Consider the following 15,015-nt stretch of genomic DNA (forward strand, 5'->3'; position numbering starts at 1 on the left):
GTTTGACCATGCATTGGGTAGTCGCTGTGTGTTGAGCGCAGTGGTGTTACGGTACTAACCCAGTAAAGTTACAGTAGTGACACTGCAAAGTTACAGTACTGACCAAGTAAGGTTACAGTAGGGACACCGCAAAGTTATGGTAGTGACATAGTAACAATACGGTACTGACCCAGTAAAGTTAGTGTGTTCGCTGTTAGGGCGATCAGGGTTTTACCGGTACCCACCTGTAGGAGTCGTTGAGGCGGGCGTGGCGCTCGGCGGCCAGCGTGCGGATCTGCTCCCAGTTGGTGATGAGCTCATCCCTCTTCAGGTGGATCTGGGAGGCGTTCTGGGGGTGGGTCTGCTGCAGACGTTCTGCCTCTCCGCCCAGAGTGTTGACCTTGTCCTCGAGGGCAGCCAGGTCTCTCTCCAGGCCCTCATGCTTGCGCAGCAGAGCCTGAACGCTGGCCAGGTCCCGGCCAAAGTCATCGGATGCCATGAGCTGCTCCTTCTCCTTGATCCAGCTAATGGTCTCGTCCACATCCCTGCAGGCCACATAACACTCTCAGTCAGAACATAAAATCTAAATGTCTTGATCCTCTCAGTTGTCTTGTGGCTTCCCCATCACACACTCAATCCAAAAGAAAACACACACCCAGCCTGTCCTGGGCATACCTGTTAAATCTCTGCACCTCGGCGGCTCCGAACAGCCTGCCCTGCCTCTGCTGCGCCAGGCCCTTGAGCCTCTGCCAGGCGGCGTTCACCTCCTCCTGCTTGCGAACAATGAGCTCCACCTCGGGGTGGGACTCCTGGCTCAACTTGCCCGCCAGCTGGTTCACCTCATTCACACGCTCCTCGTGGGCTGCCAGGTCCGTCTGGAACTCCTCAAACTTCTTCTGGAGCACCTCTACGTGCTCCAGGTCCTGGCCCAGCTCCTCCGAGGTGGCCATGGCCTCCTGTTAGACACAGGTTTTGGTAAGATTTAGGATCGGTTATATAGTAGGGCCCTGCAGACATGGTTTAGGGAGGCTAATGTTTAGAATCGGTTATCTAGTAGGGCCCTGCAGACACGGTTTAGGGAGGCTAATGTTAGGATAGGTTGTCTATAAGGTCCTATGGCAATGGTCTCCTGTTGGATATGATTTAGGTTAAGGTCATGTTGTCTATTAGAGTTCCGTAGACATGCTTTAGGCCATGGCCTCCAGTAGATATAGAGGATGTGTGTGACTTCAGGTTGAGACACTGACCTTGTCACTGATCCAGTCCAGGGCATCCTCACACTCGCGCAGGTACTGCACCAGCTTCTGGGCCTGCAGCAGACGGACACCCTTCTCCTTGGTCTTCTGCAGCAGCAGATCCCAAAGACGGTGAAGCTCCTCCAGACGAGTCTAAAAGCAGAAAGGGAGACAATTTACACAGGGTGATGGAAACTGATTCAAGACCAGGGCCCATATTCAGTCTCTCAGAGTTGGAGTGCTGATCTGGGATCAGGTCCCCCCTGTCCATACAATGTTATTCATTACGATCTAAAAAGAGAAATTAGGGCCCATATTCACAAAGTATCTCAGAGTAGGTGTGGTGACCTAGGACCAGCTCCCCTCGTCTATGTGATCTTGTCTATTATGATCCAGAAGTTAAAACTGATCCCGAATCAGCACTCCTACTCTGAGACACAGGTTATGGGTCCAGTACTTTGAGTCCAATACTTGCTGAAGCTGTAGTTTGAGACCAAGATAAGTGCATATCAATAGAAAATAGGCACACACATCATGCAAGTCTTCATATATAGGTCATAACCACACAGCAAACAGAATGGATCTGAAAGAATTAAAAGGGAGTGGAACCTAAAAGAGAGAGAAACACAAGAGCCAGGAAGTCCACATCACCCAAGCACCTACTTTTATATAGTCAGCCATATTGAAACTTGAAACTATGGGTCTCTGGGAAGTCCGGTAGGGCGTGAAGGACTGAACCAGACATGATCGGGGTTAAAAAGGGTGGATTGTGTAGATCTATCTTGGTCAGGCACATAGCTCAGCGGACTGTGTGGGTGTGTGTCTTTGTCTCTTACGCGGATGGTTTCGGAGGCAAAGTGGCCTTCGGAGATCATTAGGTTGCCAGTCTCGTCTAGCTTAATGATGGCTCCAGCGTTGGCCTGCACCTCCGCCTCGAAGGCCTGATGTTTCTGGAGCTTGCCCTGTGGGGGGAGAGGAGGCATGTTAGCATGGCACAAAGACTACAGTGGACAGGACAGACATACCTGGCGAAGGGTCACGGATTATGATGTACTGATCATTCTATGTGAGTTTTATGGCCTTGCGGTTTCATTTTGAATGGCCACTGGAGAGGCTACAAGTCAGTCAATTCACAAAAAGTGGCTCGTGCATACTGTAATAAAGTAAGGTGACAAAATGGAATCAAGATGTTACCATTCATTTTGTCAAAGCCCAGGTTACAGTACAACACCACCCAAATTCCAATAGACTAAAATGACAACTGGGCAGGCTGATCCTAAATCTACCTGGAGCTGTTGAAATGCATCCTTGTGCACTAAAACCCATGATGTGCGATAGGTAGGTACTGTTATGCCGTATGCTGACAGACAAACGGACAAGGCAGACTGACCTGGAGGTTGGTAGGGTCCTTGTAGTTCTCATCAGAGGCGATCTGCAGCTTCTCCTGGATCCACTTCTCCAGCTCGTCAGCATCGCGGCGGAAGAACTGGAAGCGGTACGAGTCCTCCAGCTTCTGCCGTCGCACGCCCGACAGCTCCTTGAAACGCCGGTAGCGATCCAACACCTGCTGCCGGCGCTCCTGGATGTCATCAGCAGACTCCAGCACTTTCACCCCACTGGTATCCATTCTCTGACAAGAGAAATACAATGGGGGAAGTAATCATTAACACTTCTTACCACTTGCAACAAAACGATTCTGCTTTCTAGTTGTTAGCATTAATAGTTACTACAATTGAGATGAGTGGATGAGAATGCCGTCAGCCATCTTGACAAATGTATGAACAAGATGGCTGCTACCATTTGTCCATCCCTTTGATAGTATAGAAATAACGGTCCAACTGAGCCTGCTATGGCAACGCTAGCATCGCATCAAGCATTTCTACTTGGCCGTCATCCAATTTCTCTAATCTCTGCTTCTTTAGGCCTTTAAAACACAAGAGCTCTCAGAAACTGAATAGCTGTGGAGGACTTCCAGAATGTCACGAAGTGCCATTCTTTCTTTTCCACTTTCTCTTTCCCTGGGGGCATTTGAACACAGTGCAGCTCTTCATGGATCTCTACTCACCACGCAAAAAATGGATCTAGAGGAAAAGTCACGGAAGACACACAACTTTATAGAATACAACGAGACAAGGCTGACTATTGCTATGAAAGGACAAAAACTCCCCAGTGAATAAGTAGCCAGCTCCTCTCCAGTCCAGCTGACTCGCCGTGGGGCCAGCAGCAGCTGAGAACGCGAGACTGAAAAAAGGGAGTGGAGGCAGAAATTCCACACAGCTCTGAACAAACAGTAACCAGACCTCACTTCACAATTGGACTGCTGCTGTCAGCCCTCCTAACACGCACTGGCCCTCAGCCCCCCTCTTCACCCAGCCTATATACCATCCCACCATACACCGGGGGAGTGGAGGCCAGTAGGGAGAGGGAAGAGTAGGGCGAGGTAACCAGACAGGATCACAGTCACCCACCCTGTATTCTAGTCCCCAGCCTGGATAGTGGGGCTGTCAGAGGACCACACCCTGGTAGTGACTGTAACACAGTCTCTGCCAGGCAGGCATACACAGGGTGCTTCCTTTCATATACTACTAGAGTCTCTGGACTATGAGGAATGTGAGCTAAACATTTGGTGTCATTTCTGGAGTGGCAGGGGGCCCGGGAGGGCGAGAGAATCTAGGCTCCTAGACCATAAATTGAATTACCAGCATTCAACATGGCAACTTTGAAGCTGATGTGACAGTGAACTGTAGCAGCAGAAAGTACATTTAAGATGGCAAGTTTGTCTTTTTCAATCATTGATGAATACATAACAGCCTCCAAATGGCTTCCGTGAGATTGTAGGATTTTAGCACATGGGTGTAGTCCCAGCCTACCTGCCAACCATTGTGGGGGGGATTGATAAATTGTCTGTGGCTGGTCTTTACCTTTGCTTAGGCCTACATCTGGAGTCTTTTCTCAGGGTGGTGTAACCTACACTGTGGCATATCAGGTCCCTGTGACCTCTGATACACCAGACCAGGCCCTGGTGGAGAGAGGCCAGTCCAGCTGAACACCAGGGGGAGAAAACACACTGCATCCTTCATCTCTGGTCAGGACTGTTTGCGCATGGTTGTTATCCAGTTCCAATAGACCATCTCATACCCTTCATACAATCAGAAACTTCTTGACAGAAATAAACGGACTAAACCATTCTTCCAGAAAGAAAGGTACAGACAAGGTGTCTCACAATAGACATGGATAAGATCAAAATGTGATATGACGACTATGAACAGAATTCAGTGTGCTTAACTGAGTAATTTATTTCAGTAAGGAGGGACAGAACATTGATTTACCCGGCCAACCCAAGGACAGTGAACCCCATGAGCAAAGAGGACCATATAGAAATAAAATAAAATTGCTGACAGTCCAACTGTCTGCCCCGGGGAGTGGGGGTAGTGCTAGACCTCATGAAAGAGGCCCATTGTTAAAACACAGCCAGCGCAGCTCCCATTCAGACAGCGGGAAAGAGGGGTGTGGAGAGATGGACGGAGAGAGAGATAAAGTGAAATGGTCCATCTCTGACAGTAGGATTAGTGGTGTCAGCAGTGTGGTGACATTCAGCAGATCCAGGAGACACTGCTTGGTCTGGTCCACAGAGGGGCCGCTGGGCTGGCTGGGCCTCCTCAACAATCAACAGACCAGTTTGTTGCCTGGTTCAATTCTTCCCCAAACATCTTCCTACACCAGTGGCTCCCAACCAGGGGGTACTTGGCCTATCCACAGGGGGTACTTGAGAAGATGCACATGAAGGGGTAATTCGGGTGCACTCCGTTCAGAGCAAAATTCTGTTGGAGGTACAGTAAATGAAAGAGTTTGGGAACCACTGAACTACACCATAACCCTAACCCACTGAAGAGATGGCAACAGCAAGAGAGAAAACTGAGGAGCCATGAGTCCAGTCAAAGTGCAGATTGTTCTATATAGCTCATATACAGTGCATTCGGAAAGTATTCAGACCCCTTGACTTGTTCCACATTTGGTTACATTACAGCCTTATTCTAACATGGATGAAATAGTTTTTCCCCCTCATCAATCTACACACAATACCCCATAATGACAAGGCAAAAACAGCTTTTTAGACATTTTAGCAAATTATTATATATTTTTAATTAACTGAAATATCACATTTACATATGTATTCAGACCCTCTACTCAGTACTTTGTTGAAGCACCTTTGTGGCAGTGTTTACAGCCTTGGGTATGACGCTACAAGCTTGGCACACCTGTATTTGGGGAGTTTCTGCCATTCCTCTCTGTCCCGAAGCCACTCCTGCGTTGTCTTGGCTGTGTGTTTAGGGTTGTTGTCCAGTTGGAAGGTGAACCGTCGCCCCAGTCCACAGTCCTGAGCGCTCTGGAGCAGGTTTTCATCAAGGATCTTTCTGTACTTTGCTCCGTTCATGTTTCCTTCATTCCTGACTAGTCTCCCAGTCCCTGCCAATGGAAAACATCCCCACAGCATGATGCCACCACCACCATGCTTCACCGTAGGGATGGTGCCAGGTTTCCTCCAGACATGACGCTTGGCATTCAGACCAGAGTTCAATCTTGGATTCGTCAGACCAGAGAATCTTGTTTCTCAAGGCCTGAGAGTCCTTTAGGTGCCTTTTGGCAAAATCTAAACAGGCTGTCATGTGCCTTTATTGAGGAGTGGCTTCCGTCTGAACACTATCATAAAGGCCTGATTGGTGGAGCGCTGCAGAGATGATTGTGCTTCTAGAAAAGTTCTCCCATCTCCACAGAGGAACTCTGGAACTCTGTCAGAGTGACCATTGGGTTCTTGGTCACCTCCCTGACCAAATGCCTTCTCCCCCTATTGCTCAGTTTGGCCGGGCGGCCAGCTCTAGGAAGAGTTTTGGTGGTTCCAAACTTCTTCCATTTAAGAATGACGGAGGCTGTTGTGTTCTTGGGGACCTTCATTGCTGCAGGTACCCTTCCCCAGATCGGAGCGTCGACACAATCCTGTCTCGGAGCTATACGGACAACTCCTTCGACCTCATGGCTTGGTTTTTGCTCTGACATGCATTGTCAACTGTGAGACCTTACATAGACAGGTGTGTGCCTTTCCGAATCATGTCCAATCAACTGAATTTACCACAGGTGGACTCCAATCAAGTTGTAGAAACATCTCAATGATCATTGAAAACAGGAAGCACCGGAGCTCAATTTCAAGTCTCATCGCAAAGGGTCTGAATACTTACGTAAATAAGGTATTACTGTTTTTTAATATTAACAAATTTGCCCCCAAAAAATGTAACTTGTTTTTACTTTGTCATTGTGGAGTAGTGTGTGTAGATTGATGAGGGGAAAAATATATTAATCCATGTAACAAAAGGGGTCTGAATGCTATCTGAATGTACTGTATGAGTATATGGCCACTCTGCCATCAAACAAATCAATCTATAAAAAGAAAGATATGCCAGAAATAACTGACAAGATCATGAAAAAGCATTTAAACCGATTAGTAGCCTCTACACTGGCCCATTTTCTGTAAAAAACATCATACTAGACAATTTCCCCTCCCCCATCCCCTTACACCAGTCCTAATACACTAAGGGCTTAAATCATCCCAGGATTTAGCTGACCGCGACCCCGTTCTGCTCTGACATCTGCCTGTGGGGATGAAGGCACACGCTACTCTGACTAGCCTGTTTGAGGGACAGCTCTCTGGACCAATGAGTAAACAGCCTTTGGGTCATGTGTCTTCAGGGCATTGCCCTCTCCTGGGAGACACTGCTGCTCTGGGACACAATGTGCCAAAGTCGTTGGAGTGATGCAGCGAATTTTACAGCCGTGTGAGACATCGTCACTTCAGTGTGAAGTTGAAGTCATCGGACCTTGCAAAGAGTTTGCCCTGTTGGCGTGTGGTTTAGAAGACAATTGAATGTGTGCGCATGTCCAGGTGTCAAGCCCACTGCCTTCAGAAAGCATGTATACCCCTTGACTTATTCCACATTTGTTGTTTAACAGCCTGAATTCAAAATGGATTAAATAGATATCTTTCCTCACCCATCTACATATGATACTCCATAAAGATAGAGTGAAAACATGTTTTTTGAAATGTTTGCAAATGTGTTGAAAATGAAATACAAAAATATTCACACACCCGAGTCAATACATGTTAGAATCACCTTTAGTAGCATATATAGCTCTGAATCTTTCTGGATAAGTCTCTGTCAAATTGCAAGAAAACAATTTAAGTCATGCCATCAAGCAGATTTAAAGTCAAAACTATCAAAACTATCCAATCAGGAACATTCACTGTCTTCTTGGTAAGAAACTCCAGTGTAGATTTGGCCTTGTGTTTTAGGTTATTGTCCTGCTGAAAGGTGAATTAATCTCCCAGTGTCTGGTGGAAAGCAGACTGGACCAGATTTTCCTCTAGGATATGCCTGTGCATAGCTCCATTCCGTTTCTTTTTAATCCTGAAAAACTCCTTAACGATTACAAGCATACCCATAACATGATGCAGCCACCCCTATGCTTGAAAATATGAAGAGTAGTAATCAGTAATGTGGTGTATTGGATTTGCCCCAAATATAACTTTGTATTCAGGACAAAAAGTAAATTACTTTGCCACATTTTTGCAGTATTACTTTAGTGCCTTGTTGCAAACAGGATGCATGTTTTGGAATATTTTTATTCTGTACAGGCTTCATTCTTTTCACTCTCATTTAGGTTAGTATAGTGGAGTAATAACTACAATGGTGTTGATTAATCCTCAGTTTTCTCCTATCACAGCCATTCAACTCTAACTGTTTTAAAGTCACCATTGGCCTCATGGTAAAGTCCCTGAGCGGTTTCCATCGTCTCTGGCAACTGTGTTAGGAAGGACGCCTCTAATCAAATGGCTACCCAGACTTTTTGCAGGGACCTTACATATAATTGTATGTGTGGGGTACAGAAATTAGGTAGCCGTTAGAAAATCATGTTTAACACTATTATTGCACACAGAGTGAGTCCATGCAACTTATGTGACAATGTTTTGCTCCTGAACTTATTTAGGCTTGTCATATTTACTGACATTTCAGCTTTAAATTTGTATTTAACTTGTACAATTTTTGAAAAACATAATTTCACTTTGACATTATGGAGTATTGTGTGTAGGCCAGTGACAAAGAAAATCTCAATTTAATCAATTTCAAATTCAGGCTGTAACACAACAAAATGTGGAAAAAGTCAAAGGGTGGGAATACTTTCTGAAGGCACTGCAAATGGTTACGTTACAGAAAAACAAATCTGTAGCATTTATCAGATGACAATACATTTGGGGAAGGAAGAGGCCACGTCATAGCACATGTTGTATCTTCGACCCGCGGAAGACCCCCTAGCACAGTGCAGCTGCAATAGGAGATAGTGCTCGACTGACGCTGTGAATGGTAGATAACACCAATTTCCTCCATGTCCTGCCCCCTCTCTCTAACACTCTTTCCCTCCTTCACTCCCTCGTCCACTTATCCACTAACTACCTCACACACCCCCACATACTACTACTAAACAGCAAAGCTGAATGCTTCCTCGAAGCTCACCGTCTATGTAACCCTTGATCTCTTAGCACTAAAAATGAAAGCCTGTTGGCAAGAGGAGGAGACAGAAGCACCATGCACAAATTCCATCTGCATTACATAGGATAGTCAAAGTCCAACCACCTGGTTTCTCAACCGTGTAAGCAAGCAGCAATTAAATAACTCCACGGTGGTTAGGACTTATACCTAACAGTGGTTAGGCCTGCTTATCAACTGTACAGAGACAAAGGTTGTGGATTGAGTTGGTGGACCCACATCCTGTTGTTGTGGCGAGACCACATGAAGGACGGTCTTGCTAACTCTTTTTTTTTTCTGGTTCAAAATAGCATTTAGCTGGTGGGGGTGACAGGTGGGTGGCCATGGGTGTGGCCAATGGCACAGTCAACAACCAGAAATCTTTTTTTATTTTACCTTTGTTTAACTAGGCAAGTCATTCTTATTTTCAATGACGGCCTAGGAACAGTGGGTTAACTGCCTTGTTCAGGGGCAGAACGATAGATTTTTACCTTGTCAGCTCGGAGATTCGATCTTGCAACCTTTCGGTTACAAGTTCAGCGCTCTAACCACTAGGCTACTTGCCGCGCGAAAAATCGTAAAACTTTTAGGCGTAGCTAAAATGTTTATGCTAGTTTCCTGCAAATCTACACATTTTACAATGGAGCTAAGATAAAATCTGCAATTCTACACATTTTGCCATGGCTTATGCCATCTGAGTGACTTAAACATAAAATCAAATGGGGGCCTCATGCAATTACAAAAATACTCCTGAATGCATAATTTGGGGAATGTTTTATTCTCCCTGACTATCTTAGCATTTATTTTGGCGATAGCTAGTTCTCAAAATATATATATATTTTTAAGTGCCATTATCATTCCTACATACTTTATATTTGGTTTTAGTCGTTTAGTTTAAAACCTTTTTTTCCATCCCTAAAACTATTCTCCCAAATACTTTTCTATGCAGAAACAAAAACACTAACTATAGGCCTAGATACCCGGCGAGTGGTTGGGTTAAATACTGACGCAGGAAACTAGGCTAAATTGCCACTTCAGTACCAACTACATAAGACAGCTTTTGAGAAAGAAAGACGTTATGTACGTCAGTACTTTTGCACGGGACCGGCACACTTGAAGTGTTATGTAAATGTGGCTGTTTCAAGGTTCTCTAGAAGATTCTTCCCTCCCTTTGTTCTCCCCTTCAGTCATTTAGCAAAGGTCCATTCAACTTGGGTGTTTACCTCAAACTGTCATGTCAAACTATTTCACATTTTCAATGCATTAACGGAATTTAGTGAATCAGCAATATTCTAACTGAATATTAATTTGGTATTCCTGATGAGTCAACAACTTGAACACAAATATCATCACGTCATTGTCTGCAATAGGTCTTTGTCACTGAAATAACCACTTATAATCGTCACACAGTAGTGACACTACCTTTTCAGACGGTTAGCCATTGTCATGAAGGCATATTAACAGGGCTATTCCAATTCCGGTCCTGGAGGGCTAAAACACTTCTGGTTTTTGTTTCTACCTGGTAGTTAATTGCACTCACCTGGTGTCCCAGTTCTGAATCAATCCATGATTAGAAGTAAAGGACGAAAACCATAAGTGCATCTATTCCCACTCTCCCCATTTTAAAATCAGGTCATTCTCATAAAGACGTGCCACAGATTACATTCGAGGAGGCCAGAGATATTTATAGATCCCTGTGTGGCTCCCATCGCTGCACAAGTATCCAGAGAGATATTGCTCTGCGGAGAGAGAATGCGACACAAGGTGGGTGGGTGGGTGGACAGGGGTGGGGTATCGATTTGCTTCATTAGAATTATTGCCTACGCATTAGGCCTAGGCTACTCTTAGTAGCTGGATATTTAATTTGAGTGCACCAAAGTCTTCGTTCGCTTCCTGGCATAAACAAATCCATTAGTTTTGACGGAGCACAAAAAAATTATTATACTGAGGAGAAAGCACCCTATCATGAAGGCCCATCATCACTCCCAAAGAGTGAGACAGTGGAAAACAGATAATTGGTCTTTGACCAATCATACCAGATCTTTACACATCTGATCTTTTCAGAGCTGATCCGATTGGTGAAAAGACCAATAGGTGAAAAAAAAGATCAGAATTGGGCTGCCTGTGTAAACGCAGCCATAGTCAGCCCCCTCACGGTTCCCATGGTAACATCAGTTAGCGAGGGGTTATATGACGCCATACTGGGCGAATGCAGAACGGAGGAATTTACAGGAAACGGCAGGGTGATCCCAGAAGACTTAGTACATGCCAAATACATGTGCAAAGAGAAGAGGCGTAGCTTCAGTTCCCTTCCCTCAGAGTGAACCATGACCCCCTCCTTACAGCCCACTCCACTCCTAGCTGATCAGTAGCATGCCCAGAGGAGATGTGAGTGCAGCTGAAGAAGTTAACAGTGGATGGTTGGTTTGTGAATTAAAACAATATCTACAAGAGTGTGATTAGGCTACATGACAAAAGATTGAATTCAGCTTCATTGTTACTCTTATTTTCATAAATTCACACATAAAAAAAATGTTCAATCCGTCATACAAGTCCCAAATCCTACTCTGGAACATCACCAAAACAATCATGTCTGGATTAAATCAAAATGGCTGCCGCCCAGTCAACAACACAGTGAAATGCCAATGTCAAGAGATTTGACATCTGTGGAGGTTTACCATGCCAAATGCAAACATGATTCCCTTGCATGCATCTTTTTCATAAATAATGGTCAGTGACATTAATTTAATCCAGCTCAGTTAAAATCAACACAAACCTTCAGTTTCATGCACACGACTCCACACAAATCCACTGACAACGCATGCAGTAGCCTACACGTAGGCCTGAATTCAGTGATTCAATTACCATGTAATTCAGTTAAAACCAATCAAATTACTACATTAACCAAGTCCTGTCAAGACAAAAAACATTTGCTTACACAAACGTACAATGCATGCAGAAAACGCAGGCCTGAATTCAGTGAGAAATTACCATAAAAATAAACTAAAACCAAATCAACGGACCAGAGTTAGATTAACACAGTTAACCATAAACATTTACTCACAACTTCAATTCTCAAAAATTAAGGGACATGGGCTAACCAGTAAAACCAACTTTTGTTATGTATCAAGAGAAAATCTAGATATTCTGGGCTGTTTATCCAGAGCCCTGTTCTTTACAACACTGTCTCTGCAATCAGTACCTGAGGAGAGGTGGTGGCCATGAAGCCAGCAGCAGTCACTTCGTTCTAGGCTCCAGATGAAAGGCTCAACTGATAAAGGAAGAATGAGAAACTGAACGCCTCTCTTATTCTCTCTCTCACTCGTTCTCTCGCTGCAGCGCAGACAGACGCATCGCCCCTGCAGTGGCTAGGCCGTGATGGGAGCAGGCCAAGATACCGCCCAGCCCTTTGCGTCTCTCTGCCTCTTTCCCTCCCTCTTCCTCTATTCAGCAAAACAGCAGCATCATGGCCTGCTCTCAAACAGTATTCCAGAAATGTCCATGCATTCGATGAACACCCTTCCGATAGCAGCAACGCACACAACATGCAAACTAACACACAGTGGTGACACACGTTACCTTCAGTTTTGGTTTAATAAACTGGGACATGATGACAGGTGCCTGCGCAGGCTAAAGGCAACAACATACACCACAGTTTCATGTCAGAGCAATGGGTTATTTCCAACCATTCAAAAAGAGGAGAATTCAAACTATTGCTTTTAACGAACATGACTTGTTGACATTGATAAATACAGTTGCAATAAGAATATTCATTCAGTCGCAGCATTACAAAAGTGTTCGTTATTTGCTTTGTGTCAAGTGTGCATGCCCAAAGTATGAGGTGAGTTAGGACAGCCAGCCAGCAACCTGATAGACCACTAAGGCCAGGGTAACAGTATTCGCATGACATCCAGATAAGAGGCTCCTTAGCCTAGTTCCTATGGCATTAAGCTGCAACACACTTTATGCAAACGTAGCATCGTTTCTCTACGTAGTTTTACGTGGGAGATACTCATGAAACCAGTTAACCATGGCAGTAGCAAATTGAGTTAGAAAACCATGATGCATCTATCTGCAAGAATTAACTGTCATTCTGAAAACGAAGATGCCTAGTTTATGGCACAGTGTCTTATTTGAAAAACATTTTACATTTGCCTGAATTAGACATTTTAACCTCAAATTCTCATTACCGAAATGAGACCAGATTAAATTCTTGGGTCATTTTATACTCTTTTACTTGAGATAACTGTATCTTATTTGAATAAAGCAAAACATTTTGCTGTAGGTTGTGCATAAATCATTAAAATTGTATACTAGTTGAAGTTTACATTCAAATATAATATTATGTAAAAACAGTGTCTGAGGACATTACCGTAACACTAAGTTGCTGTAAAAACGGCAATATTTTTTTTTAAGAAAATGTTATTCACCCATGATGCATCATCTAGAGGAGTAGTCCTTAGTATATCTTGTTCTCAAACACACCCTTTATGACACTTTCTCATTACCGAAATGACTAAAAAGCTCAAATTGTGAAAAACTCGAGAACCATTACCTTACCAACATGGAGGAATGAATGGGCTTTAGTGATGTGGCCAATGGTTTGCTGACTCATAATGGCTGTCTCCTATTACTTGCTGATTGAGCCAAGGGCCTCATTAACACACATTTCTCATTACCAAATAATTTTTTGGTCTGTTTCGGTAATTATAACCTTAATTTCGGTAATGATAATGAGCTAATTCTAATGTACAGTCAACAGGTGTCCTATGCTGGTAACTTCAATGATTTACCAGTACCACTGCTTACACCTATTGTATAGATGTTTTGTAAAATATTAGTTACTTAAAGTCACAATCTGGAGTTTCTGTTTCAGCAAAGAGCAGAGCTCTTTGAGTAAAGAGTAAAGCTCGCCGCCTTTGGACTCTGGAGCAGTAGAAACGCATTCTCTGGAGTAGAGGTCGACTGATTATGATTTTTCAACGCCGATACCGATACTGATTATTGGAGGGCCAAAAAATGCTGATACCGATTTAAAATCGGCCAATTTTTATTTTTATTTATAATAATGACAATTACAACAATACTGAATGAACACTTATTTTAACTTAATATAATACATCAATAAAATCAATTTAGCCTCAAATAAATAATGAAACATGTTCAATTTGGTTTAAATAATGCAAAAACAAAGTGTTGGAGAAGTAAAAGTGCAATATGTGCCATGTAAAAAAGCTAACGTTTAAGTTCCTTGCTCAGAACATGAGAACATAAGCTGGTGGTTCCTTTTAACATGAGTCTTCAATATTCCCAGGTAAGATGTTTTAGGTTGTAGTTATTATAGGAATAGGACTATTTCTCTCTATACCATTTGTATTTCATATACCTTTGTTCTTATAGGCACTTTAGTATTGCCAGTGTAACAGTATAGCTTCCGTCCCTCTCCTCGCCCCTACCTGGGCTCGAACCAGGAACACATCGACAACAGCCACCCTCGAAGCAGCGTTACCCATGCAGAGCAAGGGAAACAACTACTCCAAGTCTCAGAGCGAGTGACGTTTGAAACGCTATTAGCGCGCGCCCGGCTAACTAGCTAGCCATTTCACATCGGTTACACCAGCCTCATCTTGGGAGTTGATAGGCTTGAAGTCATAAACAGCGCAATGCTTGAAGCACAGCGAAGAGCTGCTGGCAAAACGCACGAAAGTGCTGTATGAATGCTTACGAGCCTGCTGGTGCCTACCACCGCTCAGTCAGACTGCTCTATCAAATCATAGACTTAATTATAACATAATAACACACAAAAATACGAGCCTTAGGTCATTAATATGGTCGAAACCAGAAACTATCATCTCGAAAACAAAACGTTTTTCCTGTCAGTGAAATACGGAACCGTTCCGTGTTTTATCTAACGGGTGGCATCCCTAAGTCTAAATATTCCTGTTACATTGCACAACCTTCAATGTTATGTCATAATTACATAAAATTCTGGCAAATTAGTTCGCAACGAGCCAGGCGGCCCAAAATGTTGCATATACCCTGACTCTGCGTGCAATGAATGGAAGAGAAGTGACACAATTTCACCTGGTTAATATTGCCTGCTAACCTGGATTTCTTTTAGCTAAATATGCAGGTTTAAAAATATATACTTCTGTATATTGATTTTAAGAACGGCATTGATGTTTATGGTTAGGTACAGTCGACAACGATTGTGCTTTTTTCGCAAA

General features: G+C 43.8%; 1 protein-coding gene across 11 annotated transcripts in view; it reads right to left on the reverse strand.

Annotated features, from left to right (window-relative positions):
• The window catches only part of sptan1 (spectrin alpha, non-erythrocytic 1), a 55,106-nt gene that overhangs the window by 33,330 nt on the left and 6,761 nt on the right, over window positions 1-15,015 (reverse strand). For 7 of the 11 annotated variants that reach the window (XM_082956352.1, XM_082956344.1, XM_014142977.3 and 4 more), the window contains exons 1-6: window positions 11,991-12,143; window positions 2,605-2,844; window positions 2,051-2,176; window positions 1,227-1,367; window positions 655-935; window positions 225-524 (exon numbers count right to left, since the gene is read on the reverse strand). In XM_082956352.1, the coding sequence (XP_082812478.1) occupies window positions 225-524; window positions 655-935; window positions 1,227-1,367; window positions 2,051-2,176; window positions 2,605-2,844; window positions 11,991-12,011 (1,109 nt within the window). In that variant the 5' untranslated portion in view covers window positions 12,012-12,143. Of the gene's footprint in view, window positions 1-224; window positions 525-654; window positions 936-1,226; window positions 1,368-2,050; window positions 2,177-2,604; window positions 2,845-3,279; window positions 3,299-11,990; window positions 12,144-15,015 lie in introns of those variants that run through there. The other 4 variants (XM_014142991.3, XM_014142982.3, XM_014142970.3 and 1 more) reach the window with 3 other exon arrangements.

The sequence above is a fragment of the Salmo salar genome, chromosome 01, assembly GCF_965601325.2.
Source record: "Salmo salar chromosome 01, fSalSal1, whole genome shotgun sequence".
Classification (NCBI taxonomy): Eukaryota; Metazoa; Chordata; class Actinopteri; order Salmoniformes; family Salmonidae; genus Salmo; species Salmo salar.